General features: G+C 38.1%; 1 protein-coding gene across 2 annotated transcripts in view; it reads left to right on the top strand.

Annotated features, from left to right (window-relative positions):
- The first annotated feature begins 2,584 nt into the window (after nt 1-2,584).
- The window catches only part of LOC139977737 (uncharacterized), a 55,495-nt gene continuing 43,141 nt past the window's right edge, over nt 2,585-14,938 (top strand). For both annotated transcript variants that reach the window (XM_071987299.1, XM_071987300.1), the window contains exons 1-2: nt 2,585-2,856; nt 10,828-10,900. In XM_071987299.1, the coding sequence (XP_071843400.1) occupies nt 10,869-10,900 (32 nt within the window). In that variant the 5' untranslated portion in view covers nt 2,585-2,856; nt 10,828-10,868. The remainder of the gene's footprint in view (nt 2,857-10,827; nt 10,901-14,938) is intronic.

The raw sequence follows: 14,938 nt of genomic DNA on the forward strand, positions 1-14,938 counted from the left end.
TCAAAATTTCTTTGAAAACGACTGGTTTAGAAAGACTAACTATGAGGTTGTGACGTCACATCCTAACTTCCTTACCATCTGTGAATATATTTCTTTAAAAATTATTTACATTTTTTAACACATTTGAAAATAATATAATCAAAAATTCTTCAGATGTTTAATCTCAAATACTTCCTTTGACAAATATGAGATCTCATGACATATCTTTTGGTTGAAAGTCATGAAATCTCACAAAATATTTAGAGAAAAAAACAAAGACTTTACAGGAATGTGAAGATATGACATCACAGTTAGTCAGATTTCAGCAGTTTCTACACAATCTGATAAAACTTTACACTTGAATATCTCTGTAACCGAAAAAGATATTTGAACATTTTTTTACCATTGTGTTTCTTTTATTGTACTCTTTCATATAACATAAACATATATGGCAACTGAACCAATCCTTTAATAACGACTACGTATTTGAGATGCGTCCCCGTTTTATGGTTCGCCATGTGGGACAAATATAACATACTTTGTACCCGTATCAATTCCAATATAGACACGCATATTTTATTAGCTAATCGGAAGGTCGATTTCTATGGTTGTCTTAAATCGTATATTAATTCAAATACATACATGTATTATCAGCTGATTTAATACTTGATATATTCGAATTAATACGCATATATATTGGAATTGTATATAAACTCCAATTAGTATGCGTAAAATATATGGTATATTTGTTTCCCCAGGGCCTACCGTATACCCGTTCGAGCAGCTCCTGCAACATTTAACTAGGATCGGCCTAACTGAAGAAACAAAGAACCAACGAGGAGTAGGGTCAGGGAGGAGGGGACCAGACCGAGCACCATCCTTCCCTGGGAAATCCATTCTAAACTGCAGAACCCACCAAGTGACCATACTACCACCTGCGGACATACTGTCCGTGAACAAGGAAGTCATTACTTTCATTGTATGGCTACACAATGGATGCTGCCCGTGCAGTGGCGGAGCTAGGGGTATTGGTCAGGAGGGGTGAGAAGGGTTTGTAGGGGTGCTGTCGAAACTATCTAAGCGGAGCGCCACCACTGGTTGGCGCGTAGCGTACAGAATTTTTTGAGTAAAGACACTCCCTAGATCGCCGGAAATAACCCTTTCCGTGCCTGGCTAATTTGCAGAAAAACGAAGAATAAATAGGTGTCATTGCCAAATTACACCAACAAAATGTAACAAATGTCAATAAGTAGATGAGAGCGCAATAAAAAAGTCAATAATCGCGAATAAGTAAAAAGTGGTAAAGAGCTGAAAAGGGCGCCAGCAGTCCATTTGAGTCCGTCAGGGGGGGGGGGGCATCCGTATGTACGCCCCGCTACTGTGCCCCTGTGAATTACAGTTACGAAGAGAAAGAGAAACCACTGTAGCTGGCTTACCATGTCAGCAACCTTAGAATATCGAATACTGTCAAATATTGACATATAATAATAAACCACTTAACCTTTGTAACTTTAGTTGTGAAGCTCAGATGAATATAAATGTGTTATTCATTGTTCTCTCGTAGCGAGTTTAAAGCACAAAGTACTCGTGAGATTGACAATATATGGTATTTATATAAAAGCCCTAGTGGGGAATCCAGGGAGAATCCCCAGAGTTGTAGGATTCAAGATATTTCTTGTTCTCTCACTGCACTGCTTGTAGACAGGTCTCTTGTAATCTTAAACGTAGAACCATAAGACAGAATATAGACACATTCCAAAGATGGATGTGTTTCATTGAAATAAAATTCAAAGTTCCTGTATGGTCTCAGACGGCGATACCTGGAAGTTGCAGTATTTTGTTTTGGTTAATTTGAGCGTATAAGAGAGTGCTTCAGAAGACGACCCTGGATTTCTTACAATTTGAATTTCATGTAAAACATGAAAATATTAATAAATTAAACCGTGGATCACCGATAAAGCGTGCTATGCGGCGATGGGTTAGGACGTGATCTCTAGTCCCTTAAATTCCCCTTTGATATGCAATAGATACAGGTTGGTTTTTGCACTTCCAAAATGTTTGCCCCATTAACTGTTTGCTTATTCTTGTGTTTAGCCCCCTCCCAATTTTGCAACTGCTGGTGCCGTCACTGCCAGCAAAAAACGAAAGATGATTTAAAGAGTAATATGTCAGGAAAACGTTGAAATTTGATATCATTTCACAATGTAGTTTAATGTGTGGGTGTCACTTTAATTACAAATTTCTGTTCAAGAGGGCAAAACACAGCTAATTCTAGTTCACCAATGACTTCCTGGAATGACACAGTGCACAGTCTACATACTATGTCAGTATGGTCATTGTAATACAAGGTAGCCGGTGATACATCCGTCGTGTGACTACACGATGAATATCATATATCCAGTTTACTGTGAAACGTACTTTTAGAGAGTAGAGAGTTAAGTTATACAGGAAAGGAAAAACTACTTTAGATGACTTGATTATACATATCAGAAATTTTCTACTTTCGATTGAGTATGTGTACGTGCATAACACAAAAGACAATCAACCTTTGAACCCAACCGCGGAGCTCAATGCACAGTCGCGTACGTGTAACAGTGGGCGTTGTTTATCAGTCACGCGATCGGTATTGATATGCACAGTTATGTTCAGTGTAATAATCGGCTTTCATATTGCCACTCTCACAACTCATTTCTATTTATCGTATTTCCATAACGTCATTATTACTACATTGGGGTAACTTCCTCCTCTTCGGGTTACATCAAGGTACTCTTCGTGATCATTTTCAGCTCGGGTGTGTTTTAAGTTGACGAAGAAGGATTCAAAGGATCCTTGATTCACACGGCAACATCACGCAAGTGAATTAGAGCGGCTTTCAATGTAAGTGTTACCCTTTCTGTGTGTATTACAGCAGTACACAGTTGTATGTATGTATGTATGTATGTATGTATATGTGATCTTCCCGCAAGCAGGAACTCGCGAAAGAAGCCATGGAGGCTTATAGACTCGCAAGCTGACCGAAGCCAATCTCTCGGCACACATCCATTTAACGTCCATGTCGGGAAGTTGTTATTGAACAACACCCTTGCCAGACGACACACCTTGCTGTCGGCGGGGAATCGAACCGGGGATCTCATGACTGGGAGACGCCGGCGTTAACAGTTATTAGTATTATATATGTCAATGGCTGTGGTTTCGAAGGTAGCGTCATGGGGTTCTCCGGTAGCGGGTATACTGTGACACATAAGCTGAAAGAAAAAGATAGTCTATAGTATTAATTAAATGAGACCACCATCTTAATAAACTGCTTCTAACGTTAGATATGGTTACTTCAATGTATACCCTTTACCTATAAACCGTTTCTACTACAGGAAGTGTATAAGCTTTACAACTTCCTGCTCATTCTAAGTAATACGTGTGTGTTTCATAATTGCAGATGATCTTGACAAGCTATTACAGTCCTGATATATAATGTTAACTAACATCATCACAGTTAATAAATTGTTTACTTATTTATTGTATTGTTTTCGTACATTGTGCATGGAGAAACACAAACAATATAGAACTGTTGTCAGATACGTTCATCAAATTTTGTGATGAATTAAGATTTCCGGTGATTATTTGAGACAATGTACTTCAGTTCAGCTATGGGAATATTCTTTAACTGGATTGATATAAGTATATCAGGTTTAAGCGTGAAGTTATTATAGCGTTATTACTGTAGCTTACATATCACTCCATTATAAAACATTCACTCTTAGTGAGTGGTCAAACTCAATTCAGATGAAAAACTATAGACTCCTCTTGACGCTCTTGCAGTGTAGACATATCTGTCAACTCGAAAAATACTTAGTTCATTATTGGAAATCTTAATGAGAGAACTAACATGTTTGCATCAATATTTCTCACTGTTACACTATTTTGTTTACGTACATCACACTAGTTATTTATAATACCATTTGATACTGCATTTGAGGTACATTAAAAAAATGATATTTCTACTAAATATAATCTAATTTGACTGTACTTAGTTCAAAACATTAATTCTTCCAAAGATTCAATCACTTCTGGGACGCACTATTTTTATGCTGTATATTTCTGAACATCGATGACACCTTGTATTAAAATTATGTGTTCCGAAAGTAGCCTATTGAACATGTCTACATAGACCAAACAACGCTGTGCGTATGATAGACATATTAAAGAGGCCATGACACGAAAAATCCAACTCATCGAGAGTAACTTCCTCTGAATCTATGAGAAAATCTATGTTCAAAACTACCCTCAGCACCTTGAAAACCTCTAGGACTAATTAGTAATTAACGTTTTAATATTCGCATCCGAAAATAGATATCTGAGAATGCGATTTCACAACAAGACAATGATGACGTCATGTTAGGAACACACGTGCAAAGCCCAGGCATGTATCGGATGCGCGACGATCATACCGTTCCATATATACAGTACACGCACATTTACACTGAGAGAACAACCACTGTATTACGCTACATCTTTAGAAATTTCAAGTTTGTTTTACAACTGTTGTAAACTATCCGAGAGAAATGCCGGTCCGTTGTGTTGTTGGGGGCTGCATAAATATCATTACCCATGCAATTAGCCTTCATCCATGGCTGAAGGACGAAAAACACACGGCGATTATGACCAAGTTAGTGCACAACACCAGCGCCGATTTCACTGGGCCTAGCCAGTATGCAGCTCCGAATGAAGCGAACACTTCACGGAAGCATACTACGATCCCTCCTTTTTGTTATGAAATAAAACAAATGGACTTTAACGGTTCGACATAAAAGAGTCATTCTTCTGTCAAGTAATCCACAAAAAACTACTCTGAAGACCAGATCGGGGAACAGGAAACCTCCAATGGGGCAAGTGGCGATCCTTAGGAGGTAGCGCGCCGAGCACTAGTAGTACTATAGTATTAGCGTTACTACACTGAAGTCGCAATAGACGAAGAGATTTTACTGTATCATCTAAATTAACACCCCCTTCATTGCTCTATTGTATACCAATAAGCTATGAGGTTAGCTTCAGAAGCGATGGGTTACATCTTCTTGTGAACAAATCTCAGTACCCCAATTTATTTCTGGAATATGCTGGAGCAGTTAGTTATAGCAATAATTTCTTATTCCTATTCCAGGAAAACCATTTTTTATGTTGTGGAGGGAGTGGGGGTAATGGGGATGGGTCAAAATAGGTAGGTAAAAAGATTTTAGTCCAAAGGGTGTTTAATTAAATCTCAAAGCGATTTATTTTAAAGTCACAGAGCCAAAAATTCACACAACATAGTTCAAGTGTTAAATCATTGAACAAAATTTATTCAATATCAGTTCTAGACAGTCATTCTGGACAATCTGAACCAGGGTTGTTGATTTTTTTGATTTTTTTAAAAAAATCAAAAAAATCGGATTTTTTTGATTTAAATCAGATTTTTTTGATTTAAATCGGATTTTTTTGATTTTTTTAAAACCACATTTCAGTTGGACCCCATTGTTGCCTACATTATCACATATATGCACCCATATCCACCCAGATCATTATATCCCCACATTGGGGATATTATGGTGTTGATCACTTTCAATTTGACCACATGTGACCCACTGCAGTGGCCATTTAATTCATCCAATTTGAACAAAACAAATGAGAGCAACGTATGGTGGTACCAAAAGTTGGTGGTGATCTCATATAGTTCCTGATATTCTCCCATTTGGCTTTTAAACACACTGTGATTGCTATGATGTGGGGATATACGTTGGCGGTTTAACGCCAGCTGATGTCTAGTTTTAATATATAAGCCTTATAGGCCTATAATATATTCAGAATACTTTGCAGGCTAATTAAACCTGGGCCCTGGGCCTCAATCAATTTCCCATTGAACACACATGACCTAAGGCTACTGCAAGTCTAAGAATACCAATTCCAGTCATTCACTTGGGGAGCTTGTTTGTGCAAGCACTGTGGGCCTAACACTTCATAGTTTATCCATCAATATACACAGGAAATACATTCTGGTCCACTCCACTAGTGATAATTGGAGATTACACTAACACCTATTGTATTCTGGGGTGTTGTTTGAGCACTTGACTTATGAATTGAAGTGTCATGACTCATGCCTAAGACACCTTGTCCATTGGGCCTATTGATTGTGCCATGGATGGAGGTACCTCCATAATTGTACACAGATCACATAGTGACCACTAGTCATCCAGTGAGCTCATTGCACTATATCATAATCACATGGACATAGCAGAACATTGCCAAGCCTTAGTCTTATCATATCTCAGCTAGAACACACCTAAATACAGTATGTCTGGTAGGAAACAGGATGCCATTTGGCATCATTTCAAGAAAATACCATCCAATACCATGACTGGGTGCCGTGCGAAGTGTAACAACTGTGGGCATGAATTGCAAGGTCTTGTGAAGAGGATGAAAATTCACTACAACAAGTGCTCAGGGAAGGAAGATGAAGGTGGTGCAAGTACTTCAACGCCTGCTCATGGGGATACAGCTGGATACAATGAAAGGAATGGTCACCTCCTGTCTATCACCACTGAGTTGTGCCGCAACAAAACCAACCATGCAATACATCACTCAATATATCATATGCATGCATACAACTTTCATGGCATCAAAATATAGCAAACTACATTCCTGATTTTGTAGGGTTTAGCTACAAATTCCAGCGTAATGAGTATGGAAATTTAGTGTGTGAACGAACTACAGTGTACAGTATGTCTGGTTCAAGTAATCTAGGCCTAGTAATTCTGGTACCACAGAGACTGGAAATAATGAGGGGGGTAGCCTGAATGTCTTACAATAAATTATTGTGTGTACTCTAATATAGAATTGGTGATTTGCAATGATTTCAAGCAACTATTCACATAAAAAATGGAAAAGTAGTAAAAGTGATTTAAATCAGTGATTTTTTTGAAAAAAATCATCTGATTTAAATCGCGATTTAAATCAGTGATTTTAATCAAGGTGATTTAAATCAAACAACCCTGATCTGAACTAACATTAAAGATGAACGATAGTGATTTTTCACCATGGACGAAAAAATACGATTTTATTCAAGAGTATTCTAGTTGGTTTCCATTTTACACATGTGAAAATTCAAGTCAATCCGATGTTGGGAAAGGCTTAAAAAAAATTCCTAAACTCGTTGATTTTTTAAACAAAAATTGGGCTTTTCGCGAAAAGCGATATGATGATCACGTGATCTACAGTGACATGTGACGTCATTATGATGATAACAACGTGAGTGTACTTCAGCAGTGTGCACTTAGTGTGTAAGTTTAGTTGCAACCTACTCTATATTGGACTCGACAAACAACGTAAACCACTAGCAAAATCCAAGAAATTGCGTTGTAGGAGGATGCAACAGAACGAATGTGGACTCTACAATAAGTTTTTTTCAATTTTCCAAGCGGAAAAAGTAGTGAGAGATATCGGAAACTCTGGATACGATTTGTGAGGAGAACCAGGAAAGACTTCATCGCACCAGGAGTTTCTCATGGCAAGAATGTGAAAGTTTGTTCTGCCCACTTCACAGAAGATGATTCTCGGGCCCAATTGAAATTTGCGTGTGGCAAGGTCACTAAAGTAATAAAAGTTTGAAAGATTGATGCTTTTATGCCGCATTATTTATATATATCCCGATTAATGCAACAGTAAGTGTTGGAACTGGAAGACAAGTCAGACGTGAACAACCTAATGACTATGTGAGGAGAGAATCCACGTGAAAATTTCAATTGGGGCATGGACGTCGCTTAGGCAGAGTTTTTTGGGGCAGAGATGTGTTCATACCCTCCAAACCACTTTAAATGTAATACGAATAGGAAATGTGTGAGCGAAACAAAACATCGTGTAAGTATTACTTGCGGTAGCGCACACTGTCACTTATGTTTGCACAGTGTGAAAGTACCGTTTGCGGACCTACGTGAAGTTGGGCTAGAATACGATTCCTCCTGAAGCCCAAACCACGAGGCATGCATGTGAATAAACGCAATAGGCATTGCATGTAGTTAGAAAATTGTTCGAGCTAGACTAACAACTCGATTGAGTTCAAATGCGGTTGTATTTCAAGCTCAATGAAACCTTTCTGTTGGATTTAATGACGCACGGAACAAGGAACGTTTATGTTTTACAGTAGGCCTAGTGCATACAAGCGAATCTACTTTGTTTAGAACTTTGGATTTTCTTTCGGATATTATACTAATCTACGTTTGAGACTATCATCACTATTGTTATTGTGCCAGTTTGACTGGTAATTGAGCACATTCATACATCACTCTGTATAAAACCCGCCAAAAACGTGATCTTGAGATTTACGTTACTTTGGGTCAGCTTGCGAGTTACCTCTTCAGATATTGGGAAATCGTTGCGAAATCGCCGCAAATTTCGTAAAAAAAACTTGTAAACACGTGGTGAAGAAATCAAGAAACACTATGATATTCATTATCTATTTATGTCTTGAACATTACGCCGGAAAATAACAGTTATGCTGACACGAAATGCACGCACAGCTCCGTACTGAACAGTTCACAACAGAAAAGATCATCACAGTGACGTCATTCACTGACCTGAGGGCTGTTCAAGGTCGTTGCAGTGTTTGAAAATTCCTAAATTACGGAGGCGAAAAAACGATGTTTTAATTCCCTTTTTTATAACTTTCCGGTGTGCAATTTGGAAAATTAAAAAAATATGTTGCTTGGTAACATATAAACTACATTATATATGAAAATGAGAGATTTTTTTTCTGTCACTATCGTTCTACTTTAACAACAATCATTGTATTATATGACATCATAAATTACACTAATGTAATTTGTGACATCAAAAGAGGTTAAAAGAAAACAACTTACATGAATTTTTTGGCTTTAAGCCTACAAAGCAGTTGCATGTCCATCGCTATCAATCGTTGTTGTGACAAATTAATTAGAATAATCCAGAAGCAAATACAATAAAGGGTTATTTAAACCAAGAAACACTGCACGAAGTAACTCACATGCAAAAATGTTACACAAGCACGACGACACGTACAACACTGATGGGCAATGTGAAACACAGCATCACACGCATTAAAACAATCGAAGACCATTAACAGGGTGTACAGCTGAGTTTTTGAAGAAAGACTAAAAAACAAACCAACTGCTGCTGAAGAAACAAAGTCTAAACATTCAAGAGTTCTGCTGCCTCCATTGGTCTTTATTATGACTTTTCTGTCAAGTATCATTGGTGATATGGATATTTTGGCTGCCAGATTAAAGGTACAAATCAAACGTCTGGGAGGTAAATGCCCCTAAAAAGGTCAATGCCCGTTCCCTTATGCACATATTATATGACATCACGGTCACGCCAATACTTGTGTCCAAATGCTTCAAAACATGCCTTTTCTTTCATTGTTGATGTTGGGTCTGGAAAATAACCTTTTCATCCTGAATTAAAAGTCTTGAATTTCAATATATCAACACTGAGGGAACCCTGACGGATTGATAATCCAACACAATCGTAGTTTAGAAAAGGTGTTTCTGGAGGAATTTCTCAACCAAGGCTTCCTATACAATGAGTTTTCTCCTGGCAACTTGAATCCAGTGTAATGACCATTGGCTGGATAATCACTTCTGATCATTTGGACGGCACATGAGGGTAGCACAACCCTGACGTGTCTTGCTAGGAACCCCAAGTATCATTGCATAACAAGCAGGCATACAATGTACAGTTATGGTTACATTTGTTGTGATTTTACACCTTCCATGTATCATGAAACATTCTTTTGTTTCAGAAAATTGATTTGCAAAACTCCAGGCCAAAGTACTAGCCAAGTAATAATGAGTATGAAATAACACATATGCCTACCTAGCATGGCTGCATAATGCAACTTACATCCCCGAGCCAAACTTTCGAGAAACTTTCAGTATGCAACCAACCCTACTAGTACTACACACTCTACATATGGGTTGTAAGTTACCGTAACACAACGCACAATACGGTTTAGGGTGTTCCGCGAATTCCAACAACACATGCACAAAATGGACTGGATTTTGTTTTTAAATGCTTCGTTAATAAATTCTTACCACGTTGTATGTTCCTTGCAATGGTTTCGAACGGATTTCTTCTTCGATATGTTGTGGAGCTTCAATTTCGGCTCGTTTAACAGGCTCGAACTGATACGGTTCTAACACCTCAGGTCCACCCTCAACGTTCGGTTCAATATTGGCATGATCATCGCCTCCACTCTCTGCTTCGAATATGAGAAAGGGCACTCTAATTATAGCCCAATTTCACTGCCTAGTGAAGAACCATTATCACTTTGAACTTCGGTTGCCGCAATTGGTTCTGGATCCGCCATTTCACAGGAAATTTTGATTTGATATCGCACTTGTGATCGGTGTTTTGTTTGGTAACTACTAGTGGTATGTGTACTTGTCTACTGTGTACGTGAATGGTATGTTCGGAGGATCGTAAAGCAGCGACAACAAATGTGTTCAAAACGTGACGTCACATGACGTCATGCGAATCGGAAAATTTTCGAGTAAACAAAGTTTCAAACGCCGAAAAGGGTAAATTCATTCTCAATTTTCGACTTGAAAAATCAAGTTTTAAACTGGCAGATTGGTTGATACATGTTCTAGAGAACATTCTTTGATGGATCCCAAAAATATAGGACTTTGAAATTTTCGTGTCATGGCCACTTTAATATATATAGTTTTCAAATCAGTATATGTTGAAGGTGAAATACTGCTTACTTATACGAAAGACAGAAACATTTTGCACTTGTGTTATATGATTAGTATGAACCTTTAATTAAGTACTATTATTTCGGTTCAGTTGAGCAGGATCGTGCGAAGTTTTGAGATATCTGTCAGAAGATGGACATTTGGAAGCAGCCCACCATCACACCGTAAGTAATATACCCTCTCTAGTAACCCGCCTTAATCAATTGCCTCTAATGTGACCCCCCTCCCACTTTACAGTATTAAGTCCCCCATCTGTTTAGACTGAAGGTTACACCCATCTCCCACTTAACAATGCTTTATTCTAATATGTCATAAATATATCCATGTGTTCCTTTTAGCGATGCTACGGTTAATTTCTTCCTCGGTTCTTTTTTCATTAAATTGGCGGAGGCATAAGGAATTTGTTTGATGGTGATGTCGTTATTTGTGCGGGTGCGTCTGTGTGTATGAGACACTGTGTTTGTAAACACAATAACTCAAAAAGTATATGATGGCCGAAGGTAATGCATTGTATATGGATTTTTCCGCATGGGGGGGGGGGGGGAACAATTAGGGTGTGGGGCACTTATCTTGTTAAGGGTTGGCTTATAAAGGTTAGGGACACTTCTCTATTAGAAAGTTGATTTAGATCAATAGGGAACACAATTTGGAATTGATAATTTTATAAAAAATGCAAATTATATGCAAATAATAATATGCAAATTAGGACGCACTTTTGTTTTTAATGGAAAACACCAAAATACAATAAAATCACTATTGACTTCCAAAATTGACACTTTACCGTAGTGAGTACAAAGAAAGCATTTTGTTATGTTGGGGCCAAAGCTCATGTGAGGTCAATAGTGGTCAAAGTCTGATAATGTTGTTGTGACAGTGCCACAAATATTGAAACTTGAATGGGCTGAATGTGTGGTATAGAGATTCATATTAGTGAGTGCAAGAATCATTTTGTATTTATAGTGGAGGTCAAAGATCGTTTAAGGTTAACAGTGATGGAAGTCTGAGAATCATGTAAACACCATCACTCCAGAGGTACAACTTAAACGAACTTCATAATTTGTAAGTAGATTCACCTGGGTCAGTACAAATATATTGCTTTTTATGAGGTCAAAGGTCATTATATATAAGACGTCAACGTCACTGATGCATTCAGGACTCACCCGTGTGTAGAAACAAACAGGTATAATGGGCACACAGACCTTATAAATATAGTATTACTCACTGGTGAAATCTCAGTATTCATTAATGCGACCGTAAATCTAATTTCAAATTCTTTATCTCTCTTCATAATGAAGCTAGAGGGTTGCGCTCTCGTATTTGAGGCTGTGGAATATAAATACTAGAAATAATGAGGAGAAATGCGGAATTTATATATTTTATTATTTTGATATTCAAAGGGAAGTCTTATAGTTGGTGTGTAGTAGGTTGTTTTGTTGAGATACATTTCATAGTAAAAGGCAGTGTGTTTGCAGATAAATGTAAACAACCGTTACTTGTTAGTTATACAATTGTGGCATTGGCGGCAACTAGTTCGTTTTCATAGCATCGTTTCCCGACAGCAAATAGTCTTCAAGGAAACCTCACGATAGAGAAGAATATCAAACAACATTAACAAGTGAAATTTAAAACCTGTCAATCAGAAGTTTGAAACTGAAACTAGAAGGATTATCCCGTTCTTAAATTTAGATTAAGAAGTAAATTAAACCGTTGTATATCCATGTCACTATATACATCAGTGCTTTGACTGCTATGGTGCAGACGGAATGGTGGTAACTAGAAACAAGCAGGAAAATTTCATCTCTGAGGTAAATAAGTAGCTCCATCTATTGTCGACGGACAAGACTTAGATACTGGCAGCTTTGTTTAAATTCACTAGCTTAGACAGAGAAATGGCTAAGGGGCGTGGCATACGGTAAATCACATGTTAATTTAACGTCCCCTCTGTTTTTTTGCAAGCGATTTATCGGCGTCTGCAGAAAATATCTGAGCGGTCAAACAAACATCGGGATCTTGATAACTGGTTCATTGATTTACATAAAAAGAAACATCATGTTAACTGCTTAATCGTCAAATATATTCGAAAGAGGCCCGGCGGGGTTTAGAGGGCCAAGCCCTCAGACATTGAAGCGTTTTGAAATATTTAAGTGGCGTATAGCAAGGAGCAACAGCCCCCTCCCCACAGCACCTCCCCCCCTAAATCGCTTTACTTTCCATTTTGGTGGGTGTACGAAGAGACGTAAGAAAGTGATTTTTTTTTAACGTTGTCTTTGGCGGATAGGTGCGAGGTTATTTTATTTTCGTTGGGATCCGCCTTACCAGAATATTTACGCCGCGGTGTTATTTCTTTTCAAGGGGACCATTCCTTGGGATATGTTTTTAGCCCTGGTGTCCTGGATCTGTGTAGGTTTGGATATTATTGTTCTCGAATAGCGCTTTGAAACACACACACACATTCAGAGCGATTTTGTTTTATATCACTGGAATTTGTTTAAAGCCCTGGTGGGGGGGGGGGGTGACGAATTCACCGGAAGCTGTTAAAGTGTGAGAAATTCCTTCGCAGAGACTTGGAAGCATAATAATAAATCTGAGAGAAATGAAGTACTTTTACATCAAGGGTACAAATAAATAAGTGGTTTTATTTAATTGTAATCCCGATTCGATATTCGTGAACACAATCAAGTGCTGAAATACTAACTAAGAGACAAACCGCACCGCTCCAACATCCCTCAAGGGGTGTAAAACCAGCCTGAAGTAGGTGTGATTGCCCCACCGCTCCTCTTGATTGATTGAATGTATGCTCCGTGTGATCCTTGTAGACTAGAGTTTCCGTTCAAACATTAATGTATCATTTTACTTTTATTATTGATCTTATTGAATAGATGTCATACGGATAAAAGCCAGGTTTATCTATGAATGATTAGCCAGGTTTATTATTAACGTACCATTAATGTAGTTTGTCGTATAAATGAGGTATTTGTATGATTTGATTTGATAAGTGAACAATGAAGAGCTGTAGATATTTTAAACGAAAGTATAATTTAGCTATAGGCATTTCTCATGCCATATACAACCATTATATGTCTTTGAAATATCCATATTATATTGAACCAGAGGAACTTTACGCATGATCCCTTCCATAAATCTATCTTTTGTGGTTCGCATTTCGGGTTTGGAGCTCAGAGAACAGATTAATGCCGTACACGGGCAATATCATAAATTTTGGTAATTCACTACAATACTGCATAATATTTGAAATTCCCTTCTGGATGTGCTTCTTTGTGAAGGATATAAGCGTAGGAAAGGGGTCCTTTGGTTCATGGAAATGCGCTTTGTATGTGATATGTCCTTATAATTAAACCTATCTTTGATAAGAATATGACCCCTAATGCGAAAAGCACATTGCGGCCGCTTTGTAGAGTGTAAAACTTTATTTGATAATGAATTGTGGAAGCCCGCCATCTATTTTTACATTTTCGCTTTATTTACATTGGTATAGCGCCATCGATTTAAAAACTTTCGCCCCGTTGTGTATGTTTGCAAAATTGTGCAGAGGTCCTGGATCAGTTCTTTTCTGTTAGGTGTTGTACTTCTGATAGTTGGCCAAGGGAAAAGTATCTTCCCACCTGAAATTAATTAATTAAAGGACTCTCTCAGCAGAGGAAGAAGGATCAGTAGGGCGATATTGCTATGCATGCTGCAGACAACTGCAAGCTTTTTGGAGAATTAAGGTCCTTAAAGGTCGGTATAGTCAGTATATGCATGCCCTAAATAACAGCACGCTAAAATTGCTAGAAGTATTCAAAATATACTTTCCTTCAGGTTTTTACTCTCAAAATTGTTCTCATACATTTTTAAGGAACACACAAGATGACTGAAAATCCGAGTGAGGAAAACTTCCTTGGTTGAAATTAAAACAGTGTAAGAATTTTGACCAAAGGTGACCGGCATATTTGAATACAAGGGCGTAGGAACCGGGGGGGGGGGGGGCTGGGGGGCGCCAGCCCCCAGTGGAAAATATGGGGGGCGGAAGTATCGTTCCGCCCCCCGCTCCGCAAGTCAGAAAACCCCTTTTTCATTTCCAAATGAGAAAAAAATCTCATTTGGAGCACCAAATTGCATTTAAGGCCAGGTGAAAATGCAAAATTCTTTACAAAATGGAGTGGGAGTTGAAGTGTGCTATATTGCACCAAATTGCATCTGAG

Source organism: Apostichopus japonicus, chromosome 12, assembly GCF_037975245.1.
Source record: "Apostichopus japonicus isolate 1M-3 chromosome 12, ASM3797524v1, whole genome shotgun sequence".
Lineage (NCBI taxonomy): Eukaryota > Metazoa > Echinodermata > Holothuroidea > Aspidochirotida > Stichopodidae > Apostichopus > Apostichopus japonicus.